At 42.5% G+C, this 23,357-nt stretch overlaps 2 protein-coding genes across 2 annotated transcripts in view; one reads left to right on the forward strand and one right to left on the reverse strand.

Annotated features, from left to right (window-relative positions):
• The window catches only part of LOC136647779 (sodium/potassium-transporting ATPase subunit beta-1-like), a 33,180-nt gene extending 22,304 nt beyond the window's left edge, over window positions 1-10,876 (forward strand). Inside the window, exons 3-6 of the mRNA XM_066623544.1 lie at window positions 3,257-3,415; window positions 6,932-7,116; window positions 8,016-8,096; window positions 9,488-10,876. Coding sequence (XP_066479641.1) covers window positions 3,257-3,415; window positions 6,932-7,116; window positions 8,016-8,096; window positions 9,488-9,754 — 692 coding nt within the window. The 3' untranslated portion in view covers window positions 9,755-10,876. The remainder of the gene's footprint in view (window positions 1-3,256; window positions 3,416-6,931; window positions 7,117-8,015; window positions 8,097-9,487) is intronic.
• Window positions 10,682-23,357, reverse strand: part of LOC136647778 (nucleoside diphosphate kinase homolog 7-like) — a 105,346-nt gene continuing 92,670 nt past the window's right edge. The window contains exon 12 of the mRNA XM_066623543.1: window positions 10,682-10,967. Within this exon, the coding sequence (XP_066479640.1) occupies window positions 10,935-10,967 (33 nt within the window). The 3' untranslated portion in view covers window positions 10,682-10,934. The remainder of the gene's footprint in view (window positions 10,968-23,357) is intronic.

The following is a 23,357-nucleotide window of genomic DNA, read 5'->3' on the forward strand; positions in this document are numbered from 1 at the left end:
CAGTATCTCCCATGCCGTGTAGGTCCCTGCAAATAGGCAAGATAATCTGAGCACCCTTCATTTGGCATGGGACAAAAAGATGCTTATGGGCAAATTGTCTGGAAAAAATAGTAGTGCAGTTAGGGCTGCAATCCTAAGCATGCATGCCTGGGAGTTAGCTCCATTGAACAACATAGGACTTCCTTTTGAGTAAATTGAGTTGAGGTTGGGATACAGGAAGCTGGACTAGATGGGCCTTTGGCCTGATCCAGCAGGGCTCTTCTAATGTTCTTATGTTCTTAAATGTGGATAGGATTGTGCTATAGGTGTTCCGATAGGTGTATCTGCCCCAAATGTAAACTTGAGGGCACCGGGACGCAGTCTTGTGTCTGTGTGCTCCCAGAAGCATTTGGTGGGCCACTGTGAGATACGGGAAGCTGGACTAGATGGGTCTTTGGCCTGATCCAGCAGGGCTCTTATGTTCTTATGGAGCAAGATTATCATCAAAGAGCCTGTAATCTACTGATAGTTATCACAGTAGCATAGTGGGCTTTGTTTAAACTTTTACCGGTGAATAAAAAGTCAGAGCTTGCTCAGAGGCTTATGGAGTGTTGGATTGGGAGCTGGGATCAGGGTTTGGCCAGATTGGCTGACCAAGCTGGGATGAACCCTTAACTCTTGGTACTGGAGGCAATGGTACTGCCTAATGCACCATCTGTGGGTAGCTGGGTGGGTGGTGTCATGGGAAGCCCAGGTTTACTCCAAGGCCCCCAGCAGGCTAATGCGGATGCTGCTAGGGAGACACGAGTTGAACTCGTCACATGGCTGTGAGGCTTGGGCCAATTATTAAATCTCAACCTAACCTACCTTGCAGGATTGCTGTCAGGAGAAGGGGACAAGCATGTAACACATTTTTTTTAAGCAAGTAAAATATATACTATTGAAAAAGTATTTATATCCCAAATGGTTATGTTAAACTTTTTGGATTTTTTTGTGTGTGAGAAAGATTGCGATCCTAGAAAGAACTAATTACAGCATTGTCTGAGAAGTTTCTGTTGCGAAGTCCCCCTCCTTTGCCTGACTGCTTTAAAACTGTGTGCCTTAATAAACATGGTGTGTGGCAGAAAGTAACACAGCAGCAGCAACAGCATGAATTTCATCTCCCATTACTTTCATTGTCAGTGTTAATCACGCATCAAGTGATTCAATTAAAATGTGACCTGAAACTCATGGGAGAGGAAACATGAGGAACGCCTTGTTGTAATGACTGTGGGACGCTTTTCTCTTGCATTTACATGCAATGCTTTCCTGTATCCCTCCCATCCTGAAATCACCTGCCTCTTCTCCTTGTCTCTGGCCAAAAAGGCAGAGCTAGTCTAGGAATTAAACAAAAGTGTACTGTGTTCAATTACTGCTATGCCTAGACTAGGCTCCCCTGACTCCATGAGGCACACAGAGGGCTATTAAGGCAAAACAAATGATTGTGAGATGGTAGCTCAGCATATTGCCGTCAAATAATTTGGGCCTGATCAGATTGCCCTTGGTCCCGTCCCCCCATCTCCCCGCTTGCTAGTCGAAAGCTGTGCTCACAGGTGCTCCTGATGGGGCTCATGGCTCCCACTGTACTGGGCACTTTATGTAAAGCAATATATTAATGATTCATCAGGGGCAAAGTCAATGGGTTGTATCTTGATGTGTGTGTGCAAGTGTTAAGTTTCTGAACTAAACTGCAAAAGAGTGGCAGAGGAAATCAGAAATGTCTTGGCGGAAAATTTATTTACTTTATTTATATCCCGCCTTTTTCCCCCGAAGGAACCCAAAATCAGAGTGTCAGGACAGGACGTAATCTTGTTCTTGAATACGGGAGCTTTCTGTGTGATCTTTCAAACTGGGAGCTGAGCCTCATCAATCCATACTCTGCACCGGACAATTGTGTGTCCAGTGAACTGTGAAAGATGGCCTGCCATGGGCAAGTGGCACTACTTTTTTATGATTGGCTGCAATCCCCACTAATGAGGATGTGTGTGTGGCCTGGGCTTAGCATGTAAATTGCATTTTATTATTTTTTCTTTTCTGCACAGGTGCAACCCTTAGCAGGCAAAACTCTGACCCTTCTCACAAACCACACAGGGCCCTATTCCTCACAGTGTGGGATGCTGGGCAAAGAGGCAGTTTGACAGTGGCACCTCTCTTCTGTTCAGCAGGGGAAAAGCAATGGCCACTATTCAATCTAGCGTAGTGTTCCTCCCAGTGGCTGTTTATTCACGTCTCCCTTGTGAGCCCTTTGGGATTGGTAACCATCTTCTTTTTCCTTTGTTAGGTCCTCCTCTTTGATAACTATTTTTGTTGCTGAAAAACTGTATTAAAAAGTACTCTAAATAATAATAATGCTCCCATATGAATATGCCATTCAGGGTCACACTCACAACCCCAGAAGTGCACAACTCCAGGTCATTGTGCATCTTACAATACAGTTAGTTCTCTGCAACAACTGGGAATGTGCCCCAGAGTCCTCTGGAGAAGGGAATTCTGGGGCACACTGTATTCATATGGGAATGTTCCTTTCTCATTCTGGACAAGAAGAAAAAATTAAACAGGTTGTAATGCTTTTCCAGTAGCGGTGGCAGAAAATAGGTTGTTCTATCCATGGCCCATTGGCAGTGGCGTACCTGGGGGCTGTGGAGTCCCAGAAAGCAATAGTGTGACATCATATGATGTTGTGCAATGTAATTATGTCACATGACATCATTTCTGGGGAAGGGCCAGGCATGCAAGTGCACTCACATGAGCGGCTAGGGTGATTTTGCTGCAGCTGCTGCTGTGAAAATCTCCCCAACTGCTGCTGTGACTGCCCCTACACTGCAGTCACTTCCTGACTATCTGGGCCAGCTGGTGCCCATCTTCAAATGGCCCCCAGAGTTTGTGCCCTGGCTTGCCATACCCTGGATATGCCACTGCCTGTTGGTCAACTTCTGATGGATCATCACGTTACTGCTGGCTGCTGGGATTCTTGCAAGGAATGTTCGACCGGGGGGCCGGGGGGGCGGCGGGTGTGGTATTGGTTCAGTTCATGTATACAGAGGTTTAAATATGGTCCAAAATACTTACACATACACAATCCACCCCACCTTACTTACCAATCAGTAGACTGTGGGCCATTTATCTCTCTCGCTCTCTTTCCTCTGACATATGTGATGTTTGCAGCAAAATGTCACTGCCACAAACCCAGTGCAGCATAAAGTCCCTGGGTAGATTATTGCTTTTTTTCCTGTTTCAGGACTGACCAATCTTCCCCAGGTCGAGAAAATGGAGATTTCCTTCAGGCTCTCTGATCCAGATTCACACCAGAAGTACATCAATCCCATCAACAACTTCCTGAAAGCTTATGATATGGAGATGCAGAAAGAAACAGATATGGATTTTGAGAATTGTTTGAGTGAGTACACCTGATTTTGTTTGCGCATCATGTTACTTTGCACTGATATTTTTTCATTGGAGGGGCAGGTGGTGGTGTTGGTAAGTAAATCTCTATGTGCCTGTCTAAAATGATGCTTATCTCCAGTGAGACTAGCCAGGCTTTTTCTCATCCCATTAGGAAACAGAAGAGACTCAAGTCTGAAGGACATTAATTTTAAAGCATAATTTAACTAACATCTAGAACAAAGTGTCTCAGGAATTCATGGAAAGAATTGTGAGTCGAATAAACAGAAGCGAGAATTTTTTATTAATTTTTTTAAATGTCCAAATTAATAGCAAAGAAACAATACATATATAATACACAGACATAAACTATCTAAAGCAGTGGTTCCCAATTTGATGGGTCACGACCCACCACTCAGGAAAATACTTGTCCCTGCCTCTTTAAGGGGCTGGGAGGGAGGGAGGCAGCAACATGATCCTCAGGATTGCACTGCTCCCAGGGATGGGAAGGTTTTTTTACTTACCTCTAACAAGTGCTGCAGTCCTGGGGGATGTAGGGAATCCTCTGCAGGACTCCCTTTTAAAAAGGAAAAATGGGAGTACTTTCAGTTTTTGTGACAAAACTGGAAGTGCCCGTTCTGGAAATGCCTGGTGGTTTTTTTTGAAGACTGTTACAGGCTCGGAGAGCCCTGTGGAGGGTTTCCCGAATCCCCCAGAACTGCAGCGCTGGCTGGAGCTAAGTGTAAAACCTTCTCCCATCTTCTGCAGGAGCGCAATCCTGGGGATCGCATTGCTGCCTTACCCCTTCCTCTGCTTCTCTGCCTTACTCCTCCATATACACTCACAGTCATGTCATGTCGTGAGAATGGATGATGGGCGGATCCCAAAGGATCTCCTCTATGGAGAACTTGTGCAAGGAAAGCGCCCTACAGGTAGACCACAGCTGCGATACAAGGACATCTGCAAGAGGGATCTGAAGGCCTTAGGAATGGACCTCAAGTGGGAAACCCTGGCCTCTGAGCGGCCTGCTTGGAGGCAGGCTGTGCAGCATGGCCTTTCCCAGTTTGAAGAGACACTTGGCCAACAGTCTGAGGCAAAGAGGCAAAGAAGGAAGGCCCATAGCCAGGGAGACAGACCAGGACAGACTGCACTTGCTCCCGGTGTGGAAGGGATTGTCACTCCCGGATTGGCCTTTTCAGCCACACTAGATGCTGTTCCAGAACCACCATTCAGAGCGTGATACCATAGTCTTTCAAGACTGAAGGTTGCCAATACAAAAAATACACTCACAGTGCTTCCAACTTCCTGTTAGTAGTTTGGGAAACACTGATCTAAAGGTAAAATATAGCAGGTATGGAGCAATATGTCCTGTTTACTTATATTCCTACTCTATTTCTTCTGTACTTCAGATTACATAATTCTGATCTCCATCATAACTTGTCATTGTCACTCATTGTTTATAATTTGTTCCACTATTCTTATTCCTCAAATCTGCAAATCATTGTCTTTTTTTCCTTCATATACAGAAAGTCAATGGGTGGTTACCAATTTTCTACAAATGAAATTACTGATTTTTCTTTAAGCATTGTCAGTTTGTCCATTTCTGCTAAGTCCAAAATGTTTATCCACCATTCTTCCACTGAGGGTACTTCTGATGTTGTTCATTGTTGCTTGGAAAGATTCTCACTGCATGAGTCATATATTCAGCTTTTTTCTCTGCACATTCCTCTGTCAATCCCAATAAAAAGGCTTCTGGTTTCATTTGTATATTTGCTTTTAGAATCTGTTTCATCCGAGTACCTGACGCCAGTACCTTCTGCTTTTTTCACATGTGCACCACATGATAAATTGAACCTTCTTGTTTTTTACATTTCCAACATCACTTGACACATTGACACACATTTTTGCAAGTTTACTAGGCATCGTGTACCACCTATATATCATTTTATAGGAATTTAATATTCATATTTAAGGGTAACTTCAAACTTTTGGTCCATAGTCTTTCCCATTGTTCCATTAAGATATCATGCCCCACCTTTTTCACCCATTGGGTCATACGTGATTTAACCTGTTCATCTTCTGTCTTGTATTTCAATAACCATTTATACATTTTGGCAATGATCTGAATTTCTTCCCCACCTAATTGTATTTCTAGTTGGGTTTCTCTCTCTTCAAAACCATATATATTTTTATCTACCTGAAATCTTTCCAATAATTGTACATATAAAAGCCATTGACAATTGAGACCTGTTGAAGGAAGAATTTTGGTGGAAAAGGCAAGGGAACCCCAGCCTGATTAGGATTTGTTAGTGCTAAAGAGGGACATGTGACACACCTCTTCGAAATGAGATGAGCTCATGTGACCCAAAGGCATGCATGCAACGATTTTTAAATACACATGATCTAGAAAAATGGCACAATCAATATTGCTCGTGTCAGATGGACCCGGTGCCCATCTATGTGAAACTGTAAAACTGTGTATTCTGGGACCTCCCGTAAGGAATTGATCAGAGTAGCAAAATAAATCCTTTTAAGATGATAATGTGAGAGGCCATTTTTCATAATCAGAAGTTTTCCTTTAACTTAATTTTAGGCTGGTATAACATATTTTATCAGATAAATGTTCCAAATTATGAAAGGGGTTCAGAATTCATTTTTGTACATGCTCAGTTTCAGCTCTTAAGGCAGCTGTGAGCATCATTCAGGTTACAGGTTCTAATCATTTTTTTTAAACTTCTCCACCAACTGAAGTCAGTAAATGTAAAACAGTGGCCGGGGAGTGTAGTATGACACCGAATGGTGGCTCAGGAAGCAGAGCCAATTACTTGTTGCACCCCATGAGTTACACACTGGGTTGCCCTACACATAAAAGGTCAAGTATATATACAGGTGAGGGATTCTGATCCCTAATAGTTTCTCTGTAGCCCACTAGGGGGACTAGGTCTGTCTTCATCCCATATCCTGGTTGGAAATCAGGCTGGAAAGGGTCTAAATACTTGTATCTCAACCAGAACCTCCTGGAGTTGAGAGGCCATGGCCTACTCTAGGATCTTGCTCAAAAAGGGCAAATTTGAAACTGGCTGATGTTGGTTTAATGTGCTGAACAGCAGGGAAGCTTTCAGTTTTTTAACACACACCACTGTCGCCTTCAAATGGAGGGAACACCACCATCCCCAAAGGAGGCATTTATAACCTTCCAAACCTACACCCAGCCCAGCCCTGGCAGTTAGCTAATTAATAGTTAAGACAGGGAAAAATCCAGGATTCAGGTAGTAGGTAGTAAAACCTTGCCAATTTTACTACAGATAGCTAATGGATCTGTCAGTAAATCCCAATCTACTTTCTGTCTGCTCCTGGTGAATTCTAGTCTGTCTGAGACTACTAGAAGCCATTCTGTAGATGGAAAGTAAAAACCCCATGACAACAAGGCAATGGGCACCTTGAAACATTTCAAACACATTTGTGCAAATTGATCAAAATGCTTATGTCTTTCTCCCCCTCCCCTTGTCTCTCTATTGCTCCCCTCCTCCAGCCATCCCTAGCGGCCCCAAAAACAGAGGTTCTTATGACAACAGCCGAGGCAGGCTGTCTGTTTGCAAGTTCTATCGCAGCTGGCTGGAAAACTGCTCTGGGTTAAACGATATGACCTATGGCTACAAAGAAGGCAAGCCATGTGTCATCATCAAGCTCAACAGAATTCTGGGCTTCATACCAAAGGCAAGTGCTGCTTTTCCTATCTAGGTATGCAGACAAGGTTGAAGTGAAGGTGGGAAGACATAGCATGGCCTCCTGTGATGAGGAGATTTGGATGTCTCACCTTGAACACACTGTGTTCTCATCTCTGGGACTGATATGAGATAAACACTGGATGGCTGCTTGAACTCAGAATTCTTAGTGGGGGAAAGCTCTACTCTTCATCCTCTGATCACAGGGAGGTGAACATTAGCATTCTGTTGTAACTACCTGCAACCACTGGCTGGTGGTTCTGACATTTCAGTTCTTGTCATATATCATGTATTGTATTGGTAAAGGGTCTTTCTTCAGCCTTGCAAGCATGTGCATAGGTTCCTAGCCCAGAAATATTTTAGCTACCTCTGGCTGTAATCCTGTGTATATTTGCCTGGGAGAAAGCCCCACGGAACCTAGCGATACTTGCTTCTGAATAAACATGCCTCATATTACACTGTTAATTACATGTGGACCAAAAGAGCCAACTTTTGTACTACTTCTGGACCTCTTTACCTGGATGCACTTATTTCCTTAGCTAAGTGACCAGGCAAGCAGCTACTGGTAGTCTGACCATATAGAGTAGAAGGACTCTCACAGATTTTCTGTAGACTCTAGTTGGCTCCTCTTCTGGTCTTCAGGTGATACCTGGGGACTACTTTATGGTTGCTGAGAGCGTTGTCTGAAAACCACACAGATTCTTGCTGAGTTCAGACTGTAACTCCAGCCTCTTTCTCACAAATCTACTTCATCTCCTCATCTGTGGGTATAAAACAGTTTTGGAAAGAGCGGATTTAGGAAATACACTTCTTGGAAATGGACTTCTTCATCTATTAACAAAGATTGTGATGGCTGTTTTAAACCATTTGTAATGTGTTTCTTTTTCTTAGCCTCCACAAAATGACAGTCTACCATCTGAGATGCTGGCAAAATATAACCCTAATATCATTCCTGTTCACTGCACTGCTAAGGTAAAGTAGTTCAAGCTTTTTGGGGAGGGAGGGACAGACCAGAAGCTAACAAATAGCCTTGATGATGTTCACAAGCGATAAACATGCCTATGTTATTTTTTCCCTGTGCCGCAACTAAAAGGGCATTTTCCACTGTTGCCTGGCACCTGGAATTCAGTCCAGCATGAAAGTGGAAGCAGACCTTGAGTTCACTCAATTCACCCTCTACACATACCTGTTTCTCTCACTATGGGACAAAGGTAATGACCACAACTGGAGTTTCTGTTTAAATGCAAGGTTTCCCTGACCCAAATAGACAGAACCTGCTTTTTGAGCAAGGGTCTATTTTGCAGCCTCAAGGAGATCTTGCATTCAAACACAGAAACTCCTGCTGGCACCCATTAAGCTTTGCCCTGCAGTGAGAGAGGGAGCCAATGGGGACTGTATCTCAGTGGTAAGCTACACTTCAATTCCTAATCAACATCCTATTCAGTGGACATGTGGAGAAAAGAAGTGGGATTTCACCTGCTGGCCCTGTGCCAGCCTTATGCGTTGCTCTGAATGTCTGTATAGAATGTAGGCATGTTGGGTTCTTGACTGTGCAGACCATGTAGAGCTGTGAGTGAGTGAGCTCCATGCATTCAACTGAATGTGTGGATGTTGGGAGTGGAAATGATCTACAGGTTGAGTCTCATTATTGGAAAAGGTTCCTTCCCAGAACTCAGGGGAATGACAAAAATCTATAGCAAATCAATTTAAAAAACAGTTCCCTTGCTCTGGTGATTTAAAAACAGCCTTGCTGACCTTTGTGATGTTAAAATAGTCATTAAGACAGCAATCCAACCATCCATCTCTCTCCAGGCCCTCCAACAATCAGTCTCTCTCCAGACCCTTAGAAAGGATTATCTTTCTTTCAGGGGGAAGGGAGTGGGGGTTGCTTGGAGAGAGAATATGATTGATGGATTGTCAGCTGGCTGCCCTTTCTCTAACTATTGTAAAGGACTGTTTTCCTTTAATTTAAAGGGCCCTTCTCATCATGTTGAGATAAAAATCTCTACAAGAGTAAGAAAAGCATTTTAAAGGGGTGCGTTCTTCCCCTTCTCCAGGGTTCAGCACATTCATTCTCATGTGGCCATTCATGTTGAGTAAATTTGTGTATAAAAAATCTGTGTATAACAAGGTTGGACCTGTATCTCCATGCATTCATCAAACTTGCAAAATAGATATTCAAGTGGGTACAAAGCAGTTGAAATCTATAGAAGTGTCTGGGCAGGCAGATTAATGGAGTGTCTTTTCAAGGGGATAGCTTTGTTTCAATTGTGAGGTTTAAAAATGACAATAGAATAGGAAATGAGGAAAATGAGCTTACAAAAGGCAATATGTGCAAGTGTTTGTCTCATTCATTCCTCCAGAAAGAAGAAGATGCTGACAAAATTGGCACTGTGGAATACTATGGCATGGGTGGTTATCCTGGCTTTCCTCTACAATACTACCCGTATTACGGCAAGCTCCTTCAGCCCCAATACCTACAGCCCCTTTTAGCAGTGCAGTTCACCAACCTGACCTTTGACACGGAGGTGCGTGTTGAGTGCAGGGCCTATGGCGAGAATATCTACTACAATGACAAAGATCGTTTCCTGGGACGTTTCGAAATGAAATTCCACATTAAAAGCAGCTGATCACAAGCAGAGTTTTTTCTTCTTTTCCTCCTAGCCATTTAAAAAGTATATATATATAAAAAAGACAAAACCTACTAGTCTTGAACAAAACTGTCATACGTATGGGACCTACACGTAATCTATATGCTTTACACTAGCTTTCTGCATTTAACTAGGTTAGAATGTAAACTTAAAAGTGTAGCAATAGCAACAAAGATATTTATTCTACTGTAAATGACAAAAAAAAGAGAATTGAGCCTTGGGACATGCCCATTTCTACTGTAAATTATGATTCCATAACTGACTTGTAGTAAGCAGTGTTTCTGCCCCCTAAGTATTGCTGCCTTGTGAATTTAATTTAGTGTACAGTACTATAGGTGCATTACTCTGGTCATTTTTCAAGCCATGTATTATTGTACCTGTTTTCTACTTTCTGTGAGCAAAGATTTGCTGTCCAAGGTGTAAATACTCAGTGGGACTAAAACTGGCATGGTACTTTTAATTATTGTTTTTGTTCCTTTTTCCAAAAGGCCCAACTATGAGATTATTCAACAGCACTCCATAGAGCCTTTTTCTTCTGTGGTCTTAGGACTTATTTAGTATGGTGGCAGGGAAAACTAACTTTGAAGCCAAGCTGAAGAGAATAGGTGATTGCGTACTGTGCTTTGTAGCGACTGCTGCCTTTCTGCCCCTCATCCTCCAGTATGTTCTGAAGTTGTGTAAGAGATGTGAGTCAGCCCATCACTCTCCTAAGTGATGGGAATAATTATTTTGCTTTGTATATTTTCTTCTTTTCCTGCTAGAGGCATCATATGCTGTGGTGCTGTCTTTATTGAATGTTTTTAACCATTTTCATGGTGGAAGAATTTTATATTTATGCAGTTGTACAATTTTATTTTTTTCTGCAAGAAAAAAGTGTAATGTATAAAAATAAACCAAAGCCACATGTCTGAAAATAAATCTTTATTTTGAACTTTATGAAAAGCAATGCAGATACCCCATCAACTGGTGTTAAATGTTGTCTAAAGTGCAAAACTCTATGTTCTAACATATGTAATAGCCAGGAGTACAGTGCTCTTGTTGATCTTGTATTTCAGTCAGGTTAAAACATTGGACAATAAATGAATAAACACACATCTTCCATCCTGTGGCCTGCTTTTTTGCAAGTGGGTTCTGTCCCATAGTTAACACAATCGTCTGCTTAGAGGTCCAAGATATTGAAAAAGTACTGGACCTGCAAAAGAAACATGTTACAGAGCAACTTTAGTGGCATTGTATTCTGAAGAACTTGCTCAAACATCTCCAGTACCTCATGCATAGAGTTCTGAAGGCAGCTTTGATAGGCACAGGCCACATTTTAGCAGGCTTCAGAACACACAGTTTGGTTGGACTGGTTAGTCTCCGCCTCGTTGCATAGACCCCCCTCCCCCGTTTTTCCCAAAAAGTATTTTATAAGTAGAAACTAGCCCATCATTGGGCAAATCCCTCCCTCTCGATCATCTCACAATTAGTTTATCTTTTTCAACCTTTCCTGAGAGTACTTAGAAAAGAGTTTTTTTTACCAAAAGTTTGGAATGTTGGCACACCTGAGAAGACTCCCTCCAGGTCTTTTCTGCCACTACTTCTTTCTCAAATTTACCTTTGCAGAGGGATTAAAACCAATGGTTGGTTATGACAGAGGCTGTGTAGATCTTTTTAAAACCTGGATGCCTCTGAGCATGCTTAATGAGTTTTCATATGAGCTCTGATGCACAGAAACTACAGTGCCCAGTGGACACTTCAGCATAACTAAGGCCGAGGCCTATGGAACCTCCATCACTAGCCAGACTTTGCCCTGCTGATTTCCTGCATCTCTTTGCAAGGGCAAGTTTGCTTGGAAACTTGGGAGGACTGGTTGGCTGTTAGCCCATTATAATCCAGGCCTGCACCTAAATAATCATGTTGATTCTTCAAGGAAGAAAAATGGAGCAGGGGTAACTACCCTTGCTCCATTTTTCTTTCTTGTAGAATCAACATGGTTAGGTATTGTTGGGTGGCAGACTGAACCAACCAGCTGTTTGGCTTTTGAACCATATTCTTAATCAGGTGCAGGCTATCAGGGAGTGGGGGGAGAAACCCTCATAATCTTGTATGCTGTGCCTGATTCAGTCTGATACCAATATCAGCTATAGACTTATCTGTAATTTTGCTTTATATTAAGACAACAATATGCTTCAAGAACAACATGGAGTTCCAACCTTTTTTTTTTTTCTTGTAAGACTAGTGGGAAAGAATGCATTCTTAACCTTTATTCTGCAAATGCCACCATTTAAAAATCTTATTTGTCACCTGCTAGGCTCTTAAACTAGAAGCAAGTCCATGGGGGGGGGGGGGAGAAGGGAACAGAATCAACAGTTGGCAGGAGAGGTTTATCATCCTTCTAAGCCATTTTCCCTTCCACTGCTCCCTCATTACCTCAAAATCACTTACAGGGACCTAATGTTCCTGACAGAGAAGCAAAATCTCAAGCTCTGATTTCAGAAGAATTGACAGATCAACATTCAGAAGCCATGAATCTACTAGGACTGCTGGGGATGATGGTCTCAGGCCCCTGCTTTAGGCCAGACTATATTGCAGTGAAAACCTCTCCAGCAATTTCTCCTACAATTCCAGGGTACAACTGCATCTCAATCAAGTCTCACTATGAGGTTGCATCAGTAGTGAAGTCATTTTTCTGGTAATCTCACCTGAACAGGTTTCTCAAGGGGTTTCCCTTGAAGAAAGCTCAAAGGATGGGTATGATGATGATGGATGTTAGCCTATGGAGTGTATACTGCATGGAATTGACAACTCAGTCAATGGTTCCCTGCAGTGGAAGAAGAGTATCAACTGGCTGCCACAGACCAGCTACCCTAGCTAAGATGGCAGTTTTCCCTCCCCTATTGTTCTTGTTAAGGAATGTTCTTGTTAAAAGGTCTCTAACCTGTGAAGCAGAGCCAGAAGAAATGTGCTACTTCAGATGAACTCTGCCTCTTCACACTGTGAGGGAGAGACATCTCAAAAGTCTACAAATTATCTCTGGGGAATTAGGTTTAATTGCTGGCATTTAGGCTGTAATCTTATACACTCTTTTCAGGGAGTAAGACCTATTGACTGCAGTGGATCTCAGTAGACATGCATAGGATTGCACTGTTAAGGAACTAGAATTCTTGGTCATTAGCATTCTACAGAAGCAAGAAGTTTCCCAAAACTCTACCCACTTGTGAAAGATTCAAAATGAAAGCTTCTCATCAATGACTTACATAGTATATAAATATCACCACAGAACTTTTATTGAAAACAAGTTGCTATGACTTTAGTTGCATGCTGTTGACAGGGTGACTAAGTTTAAGACTTGTTGCAGTTGCCTTTGTGCACTTAAATGTGAAAAAGATCTGACTAGCTTTGTTTGATCAAAACCTGTTCCCATATTTCCCCAAAATACAGTTCTTCAGATTTTAGGGCTATGCTTATGGAAGTTGTATCAGTTCAAATGCCTATTCTTATCTGAAAGACTGCTGGCAGCCTGCTATATTATGCCTGCAAAAATTACACCCTCACTCTAAGTCAGGGGTGTCCAAACTTCTTGGGAGGAGGGCCACATCATCTCTCTGACACTGGGTGGGGGGGGCAGGAAAAAAGAATTTACATTTCAAATTTGAATAAATTTACATAAATGAATATATTAGAGATGGAACTTGTATGAATGAATGAAGGTTTTGCAATAGCTCAAGGCCTTGCACAAAGCAAGGCCGGCCTTTCCTTCATTGCCGCATCACAGGCATGAAACAGCAAGCAGTGGGGGGAGCCCTCATCCCACAGCACATGCAAGAGGTCGAACAGTTGGCTGTTATGCTGAGAGCAGTTGCATCAGGCCATCCTGGGCTCCAGCAAGTGAGGCTCATTGGAGTCTGGGGGCTCCCCGTGGGCCAGATTGGGAGTCCTTAGGGTCTGCAAGTGGCCCCAGGTGGCCTCAGGGCCAGGGTTTGGGCACCCCTGCTCTAACTATTCCCTTCTTGCCCCATAATGTGCAGGACAACACATCCTGCATCTGAATACAATCATATTTCTATATCCCACCAGCAACAGCTAATGATGTAGAGTAGGAGACACGGAAACACATGACAATGTGGATAAGAATTCAACTCAACCACAGATATAAGAATTCAACTCAACCATAGATATATGTGGTAAAAAATTAAAAGTGGTTCCCCATAATGTGGGTTGGGGTTACAAGTCAGTCCCACAACTGCAAAAATTGAAGACCACAGTATTAAATCATTCATAGAATTGTCACATTTATATACTTCCAGCTCATTCAAAGATGCCCAGTTTACAAGTCATCTCTCAGTAATCTCTGTATGGCTTATGGATGTTGTGGGCTTACAAATAAATCCTAAGAGTGAGTTACATACAAACATTATGTTTGGACAGGATAGTTGCAGAGAGGACAGTGGCACAATTTACAAACCTCCAACCAGCAGGATTCCTCTGGAAAAGAAGTATGGCTAACACCGCATTCTAGCTTTAAAGCTGATTTCTTAATTGCACTGTCCGAAGCATCACAAACATGCTAAGGAACCCCAAAGACCAAAATAAGGAGGATTTAAAAATGCACAAAATTATCAGTTTTTCATTTCAACGTACGACTACTTGAAGCAACTTAGCTGCCAGTGAGCACACAAACCTTTTAAAGAATTAACACATACAAGGCAGGAAGGAGGACTGACTCCATAACTATAATCTCAAGCAGTAAGAACTGATTTGGTCAGCCACTACAGTGATAAAAATTGCATATGGCCAACCAGTAGTCCACACAATGTTTCTGCCTTTCCTCCAGAAACCTCAGAGTATAGCTAAGAGTAGGTCCAAATGATCTCAATCCCAGCCTGGGTCAATTCTGGAGATGGAAGTTCAAAGTTGATGGAATCTGGCACTTGTCAATCTTCCATTGGGCAGAGAAAGTACTTCAGCACTGAAGGGCGAGTTGGATTTGGTCCTGGAATTTTTCCAGTGCTGATCAGCCAGTCCTGCTTAGTATGACCCACCTGACAGAAGAATAGAACTTGAAACTGAATTCAGTAGAGAATTTCCAGTCTTATACTAAGGATTCTGATAGCCTCTTTCTACATTTTGAAAGATTACCTAACTATAAGCCTATAGCTCTAAATGTGCAACTTCTGTGCTGACTTGCTCCCAAATGGTTCCCCATTAGTAGATTCCCTATACCTCCAAATAGCTCCCCCAGGGCAGTGGTTCTTTACCTTGGTTGGGTCACAGACCCTGTCACGGGGTGGGGCAAGTGCCTTTCCCTTTAAGATGGATTAAGTTGGGTGTTTGCTGCCCAGGTGTAGTGCATCAGTAATTTAGAGAATAAATCGTGGGCTTGGGTGCCTGAAAATACACACACAGCAGGAGGAAGAGAGCTGAGGGTTAACATCTTTTATACTGAAAATGCTGAGAGACCTGCATGGTGGTAATTTTAGCCTCTTTTTAGTTTCTTGTTTTTAGCTACTGTGATGCATGCAACTATGTCTTTTGGAGCAATTGAAACTCCCTTAAAATAAAAATCTTTTACATGAAAAATTGGGTGCAATTATTGACCAAGGAATTGTATGTTAATAGGACCTTGGGCTTGGAGTAAGCTAAATAAAAAAACATTGCTCTTGGGGGTTTGTGGAGGATGGTGTAAGATTGGAGGAGGGTTAAATCCTGCTTGGCTTGGAATCTCCCCTGGTCCTTCCCTATCCCAAGGGTGATGTTTGTGACAGACCCCTTTGAGAATCTCCAGAAAGCTTAAGATTCCCCTTCTCAGAAACACACACACACATAAACACATATACACAATTTGTATGCACCTGCTTCACAGACAAGCCCCCTCCCCCAGTTCAAGAATTCCTGCTCTAGGGGGAAAAGCAAAATAGGTCCTGCTTGACAATTAGGAATACAGTATTAAAAGGCCAAATTCTAGGAAGGTAATTCTGTAATAAATAAGCTGAAATCTGGAAATTCCACAGATCACAGCCCATGTCCTGTTTGTTCTCAAACCTTGTAATACAAACACAAGTTCACAGAGCTACTTGATTGGCATTTCACAGCAGAATGTGCATTAGTGTCACTTCCATACTTTCCACCTTCAAGAGTGCAATTGGTGCATGACTTCTCAGACATTTCACTGAGTTCAACAGGGCTTACTCTCACATGTGTGTGTACAGGGATTGCAGTCCTAGTCACCTAGGGAGTTTACATACTTGTGCAACCCATGATAAAAGCTATTACAAAAGTCCTGACCGTACCATTTGTATAGAGAATGATCTTTTGAACACTGTGTGCCCTGAAAGCAGTGAGAGGTTGGATGAGGGATTCAAAGCAAAGCAAACACTTAGGAGAAGTGGAAACACTGTTTTACGGAAGTAGGGGATTAATCCAGGAAGCATTACTGAGTGATGTTGATACTGAAGTGGGGAAATTTCACTGTTTGCAGGTCTCCCCAAGAGTGAAAACTCCTGTGCAAAATTCAGATAGGGAGCAGATGTTGAAGCCAATCTAGAACAGCACTTTTTAATGAACATAAGAAGAGCCCTGCTAGATCAGGCCAAGGTCCCATATAGTCCATCTTCCTTAAATCACAGCAGTCCACCAGATGTCTTTGGGAGCACTCAGAACAACAAGACAGTGTATCCTGATTCTTTTCCACTTCAACAGGGATATGATAGCACTCTTCAAAATACCTGAAGGGCTGGAACAAATTTTTTCTCAGCTGCCTCTGGGGGTAGAACTAGATTCAATGGATACAGACAGTAAGGGAGGAGATTTGGCTGAACATCAGGAAAAAATTCTTGACAGTCAGAATTTGGCAATGGAACAGATTGCAAACAGAGGTTTGGAAGGCACCTGCTGGAGAAAATCTAGAAGGATTTCCTGCTACAGGCAGGGGGTTGGTCTAGATGACCCTGTGGGTTTCTCTATGATTCTATAAATAAACAAATTCACCCACCCATTCCAAATTGCTTCTTTCTCGACAAGATCAAACATCAGACACCTTTGGTTCAAATATGGACAAATGGGGGGGGGGGTGGAACCAATTGTATACAATTATAAAAATTCTAATCTTGGTTTTTAGGTTGGTGTTCCATCACCATTTGTGGAGTGAGCCTCCTAACATGGCCATGCTTCATTTGAAGTTATTTCCTTTTGGATTTTTTTAACCCAGAAAATATGAAGACTAAGCATTTTGTGGGGAGTACCTTAATAGAAGATGGGAGTTATGCTGGTACAGCATAGTGGTTAAAAACATAAGATCTGAACTGGAAGTCAGATCAAGTCTCAGCTAAGTTGGAAATGTAACTAGATGGTCTTAGACTAGCCATGCTCAAGACATCATGTGTAATATAGGGATTATAATATGGAGCTATTATAAGGATTAAAGAGAATTACTTTCAGCATTTAGGAAAAGATTTGTTTTTCTTTGTTTAAGTTCATTTAAGTTCAACTTTGCAGCCATAAGGGGAAGAAATTTACTATAAAACAGAAACAGAGAGATAGGATTCTAACAAGAGTTCAGGAACTGCTCAAATGCATCTCATGTGTTGCATGAAGTCTGTGTCAGTCATGGAGGTTTGGGTGTTCAGACAGAATATCCAGGAGGCTTTCATTTGCAAGAATAAATCAAACTAATACTTTCCAAATAAAAACTCTGTTTTGTATAGCTTGTGAAGAAGAGGGTTTTCAGTACTACATGCTCCGACTATGGCACAATTTGATAAAGTGCAAAGAAAGAAATTTCCTGCATTAACAAACATTTTCTTATGAACATAAATATGGCTACACTATTATCCTTAATCATACTGTCAGTTCTCTTTATATGCAAATTTGCTGTCTGTGAATTCACTTATCCACAAAGGGTAGACTTGCTACTTTCATTGTTCACTGCTCTGTTCTGGTCATCTGTTATGCAGAGCTCTTCCACAGCCTGCAGGGACCTACAGGATGGCGCTTGTGACCATCATGGACCCCTTTAAAATGGCCAGTGGAAGCTTCTGTCTGTCCTTGCAGCCTCCAGAAGGTCTCTACAGTATTCAAAAATATTTTTTTACTTCCTGCTGCACTCTACTGGCTTCCTGTAGGGTCTCTGCTGGATTCTTCTGATGGCAGGAAAGGTACCTGAAAGATACCCAGGGTGCCCATTGTACCTAACCTCATTGATCCTATAGGATCACTGGTTCGTCATCTGCAAATTCACTATCTGCTAGGATTAGGAGAATTGACTGTATGTCTGATTTTTGCCAATTCAAATACTTCAAAGTTGCTCACAAAAATAAAACAAAACAGCAGAAATCAACAGAAGGAGCAAGAGCTAACAGTAAGAGAACAAAGCAATAAATAGGAATTAGGTTATCTAGCAGTTCTGCAGGCCAAGATAATTTTACAAATTAAAAAAAAAATCTAAAAAACAAATACAACAGGAATATCTTTCAAAAATTAATTGGAACTGACATAGGAGATTTTGCCCATTGTCTATAGCCTTTACTGGAGTTCAAAATGCTTTCCCTTTTCAGTGAAAATTTAAAGCATCTTACATGGGATTATGTCACTTGGTATGGGCCCCTAATGAAAAGCAGTGTTGCAAAATCACCATATGACTGGGAGAAACAATGGCCCCTTTAAGTAATTATTTAAATGCTACCAAGGGAGAGAATGCAGCAAGGAAGAACCTGTGAAAAAAGGGTCAGTCCTGCCTTTGATGATCATTTCTCCCATCAACTATTTTACAACCCAGACTGTCCTGAGAAAATAAGAGTTAAATTCCAAACTGCTTAAAGGCTGGTTGCATGGTAGGTTGAAAGTTAATATGTAACACTGTAAGAGACCTTTGTTCAGAAGGTGACACGAGTGAGTGCTGGGCAAAGAAAGTGTCTGTTTTTAGCAGTTTGATGCTTTATAGAGTTATCCATTTACCCGCTTTACAGTTTCCAATATCAAATTATAGCATAAAGTTTGGTACAAAGGGAAAAAAATCAAAATTGTTTAAACATGCTTATGTTTTAAGAAGTTTGCATTCTGTACTTCTGCAAATTTACTTCTAAGGAAAATCAATCATCTATAGCTGGTGCTGTCCATGATTTTATTATGATCAGATTATGCCATCTTTTACAAGACACCTTACAGAGTTGTACAGGCAACACAGAGAGGACTGCAGATGAATAAACACTACAAAGGCGAGCATGCAACATCTTAGTCTAGTTTTCATTCAGAAAACATCTTGCCTGCTCTACACATAGATGACACTATAAAAAATATCTATATAAATATGGAGGGAAGCTGCTAGAGATTTCCCCCATCCCACCTATGACCACATGTCACTTCACTAAAAATGAACAGAGAGGAAAGAGTAAGTGCGAAGCACACTGAACAGAAGAGCCACATAGCTAACACCAGGTCATCACAAATTTCAGTGGACTGGCTTGTGTTGGTGCAGATGGAGGGAAAGCAGCAGCCCATTTGGCAGGTGTCCAGAGGTTGGGGCTGCACCCAACAGAATTCTAAAGAGTAAAACATCTCCATTCAAGCACTACTTTTAACTACACCAGGGGTGCTCAATAGGTGGATCGCGATCTACCGGTAGATCGCGAGGCAAAATGAGTAGATCGCGGAGTGCCGACCCCCCCCTTCAGGTGCCTCTGGGAGGAAACGCCGGGAGTAAGGCCCATTGTACTCAATGGGGCTTACTCCCAGGTAAGTGTGGCTAGGATTGCAGCCTCACAGCCTAATCCTAGGCATGTCTACTCAGGAGTAAGTCCTGTTATACTCAGTGGGGCTCAAGGTACACCAACATACATTGTACACATAAATGTTATATGTTATGATGGTGCGAACATTGTAATAAAAACTCTGGTAGATCTCCGGGGCTTGCTAGGTTTCAAAGTAGCTCTCGAGCCAAAAAAGTGTGAGCACCCCTGAACTACACCATTTAATCCCTTGGAAGTTCACAACTCCTGTGCATCAGGTTGTGACATTTAAAATGGTAATGAACTCAACACAGTACACAGCCACTTTTCCTCCCCTCTCCACTTCCTCTTAGCATGGGTCCCTGAAGGCCTGACAGGTTGAGTAAAATACATCATCTCAATCCACTTGTATATTTCTGATATTTAGGGAGGTGAACTATAATGGAGTGGGCAATGGGCCACACACCCTCTCCTTTGCAAACTTCTTATGCCCTGGCACTGTATGGTGTGCCAAATGCAACTGAGCATGCTTTTATTCTAAATTACTTCTTCTAAATTGAAAGTAAATACCAGACAAGAACAAGAAGTTCCTGTGAGAGAGCAAAGCATATGTTTCTTCATGGTGAGCTGTAAAAACTACACATTCAGTACTTAGCAGAAATTTAACAACTGCACTCATCACTGAACCAGCTTATAACCTGCCGAAAACAAAGCACCTCCAGAACATTATAACCCCATGAATGGGGTGGGGCATTCCTCCTTGGAAATGCAAGTGTGACAACATAAAGAACATCAAGTGCTGAGCAGGCCAATACTAGGTTGCTCTACAGCAGAGATGCCAATAAGCAGCATTTTCCATTTCAATACGGGGGGTATTAATTCATTTGTTTTGGCATCACTGCCCTTTCACATTTCTTTCCAGTGCCCCTCTAATCCTCAAGCATCCCCCAAATATATGGCATTAATCAGGGACCATTAGTGACCCAGAATAAGATGAGGTGCAGACGGCATCAGTTCATCATGCAAGGTTACCGGACCAATAATATGAAAATGAACATACCCCCCAAGCTTCTAGACTCTAAGCTTCACAATGATTCTGCCAGATCCCTCTTATTTGTATATTGGCAACCTTCAGTCTCGAAAGACTATGGTATCGCGCTCTGAAAGGTGGTTCTGGCACAGCGTCTAGTGTGGCTGAAAAGGCCAATCCGGGAGTGACAATCCCTTCCACACCGGGAGCAATATATAAGATCCCTCTTATATATTTCAGCAAACTGTAAAACAGTTAGAAAATGACACTACGCTCTTTGCTGGGCCACTTCTTTAACATCCCAATCCTGATTAGCACCAGTGCAGTGGGGCCGCAGGGCCTCTGCTTTATCCAGCACCGACTGGGGGCTTGCTGGAGGTCTCCTTGGAGTAAAGGGATATTCTCCCCCTTACCCTGGGTAACACTTCGGCCTGCCCAGTGGGGCTACTCAGATCTGCAGCAGATAATTCGCTGGCAGATGTCCAAGCATTGCCCCATGTAGGGCGTTCAGTTTTTCAAAACCTTGCTTCCTCTTAAATGTAGCTGAGTCATATCTACTGCAGAGCTTTTGGCATGGAACCCAAATATTCAAGAGCACACACTGCTCTCTCTCCCACCAGCGTCGGCCTACACGATCAATGTAAGTATATTACAACTATCTGTCCTTGTGCCACAACAGCTGTGCCAAAATAGCAACAGTTTCAACTGCTAGTTCAGGGATAGCAAACTTCGTTCTCCTTCCATATATGTTGGAGACACCCTGCCACTCCTCACTCCAACAAAAACTTAGATAGTTATGCAGCAAAATGTTTGAACCACACTTCATCTGTCACGGAGCAGTTGGAGCAGGTAGGATGAAAAAAATAATGCTGTATGTATGGTCTTGCTGAAGGCACCCTAATGGTATCACCCACCCTGTGAAACTATATAAGATTATTTTAGTTCCACCATGATTTTTTTTAACATGGAAATTTCTTTAAGTAGTTTTCCATTTCATTTATGTTTTTCTAGCAAACCATGAAATCCAACCTCGCTGATTACTTGCTACAACTATCGCCCTTACAAGAATCACAGCTTTTCGACTTTCATTCATACCCTGGGACATGAATAATTTAAACTCCAATCATACAAGTCTTCTCTTTAGAAGAGTTTGCAGAAATATATACTGTTGACTTTCTGACAAAAATTAAAGCCTAAAGAGTACTCTGAGTTACCCCATCCCTTCTAGGACAGGGATGTCAAGCTTGTTTCATACAGAGAGCTGAAGTTAGCATTCATGGTGCCTACAAGGGCCAGAAGTGACATCATTAAGTGAAAGTGACTTCAGTAAGCAGATGACAGTCAGAAATAAGCAATTTGGTCTCACATAGAAATTCATTAGCTGCAAATGACAGAAGAGAAAATGTGCAAATCTTTCTCAGGTTTTCAAGATATAAGAGAACCCAATTATCAAGCTGAGAGAGCCCAATTATGATGGGAATAACAGAAAGCACTTTCCCACCACTGGGACAGCAGGGAGGCCAGTCCAAGCCCTGTTGGGCTGGCAGACAGGGAAGCCCACACCAGCTGTCAGAGCAGTGCAGGGGGCGTGGGAGGGCATGGGGAGGGCAGGGAGGAGGCATTTCGGGGTGGGGGGAGGATGGGTAGCGGGCGGACCTGTGAACAGATGGTGAGTGAGTGGGATGTGGGTTCAGGATCCAGCACTTATGCCGGATCCTAGCCCCGGTCCCGGGCATCCCAGAGCAGCTCTGGGCTGCTTGGATCTCTGCCACCTCTTGAGGCTCAGCCCAGGGCAAGGGGAATCACTTCCCTTTCCCCATGTTCCTCAAGAGGTGGCGGAGATCCGAGTAGCCCCATAGGGGCTGCTGCAGCACAACATGGAGAAAGGGGAAGCGATTCCCCTTGCCCTGGGCTGAGCTGCTTTCAGCCCCAGTCCTGCTCTGGATGCAGGGCAGGCCAGCCAGCCCACCTTCTCCAGGGCAGGTTAGGATTGGGCTGTAAGAGACTGCACTGAGCTCAGAATTCAATTAAATGCCTCAAAAATCACAGGAAGGAATGGCTCAAAAATGTTATTACAGGCACTGACATTTTCTGATGTACAATTATAGCCTTCGATTCAATTAGGTGAAGAGGATTTTGCAACTGGCATGCTAACACTTACTCTTCCCTAAAGCAACAGAAATATCGCAGTACTTTACATTTTATGAATGAAAATGGGCTTATTCATGTTATGGCCAATGGCATTTTAAATTCCTCTCTCGACTACCTGGCTCCAATCAGTCATGTGAGGGTTACTTATTAACTTCACTGTGCTTGGTGAAGTCATTTACAGAAAAAAAAGTCAAGAGTTCAGGGTCAAACTATGAGTTACAATGAACTTTTAAAAGAAAAAGGCAGCTACCTCCTCTGTCCCAGTGGCATAGCTAGAGGGAGGTCAAAGTATTGATGGCTCCGCAATGGGCTATGTAAGCGTCCCCTCTCGCTCACCACCGGAGCCAAACCAAGCAGCAAAAACAACACAGAGGTGTCTCCTCTGTCTGACTAAGGCTGCAATCCCAACCACACTTTCCTAAGAGTAAGACCCATTGAACAAAATAGAACTTACTTCTGAGTAGATCTGGTTAGGATTGTGCCCTATATTAGGATTGTGCCCTATATTATATAAATGTATTTTTTTAAATACAGGTTATAAAGGGCCAGGTTGGCCCTTATTCTTCCATTATTTATCATATAGTACCTTTCTCCTCTTCCAAAAGTGGGTAACCAATATTCTAATGGCAATTTACAAATTAAAAATTAATTCAACTGCTTAACTTGACCAAAGTTATTTTAGTTATCCCAGTAATAC

The sequence above is a fragment of the Tiliqua scincoides genome, chromosome 4, assembly GCF_035046505.1.
Source record: "Tiliqua scincoides isolate rTilSci1 chromosome 4, rTilSci1.hap2, whole genome shotgun sequence".
Lineage (NCBI taxonomy): Eukaryota > Metazoa > Chordata > Lepidosauria > Squamata > Scincidae > Tiliqua > Tiliqua scincoides.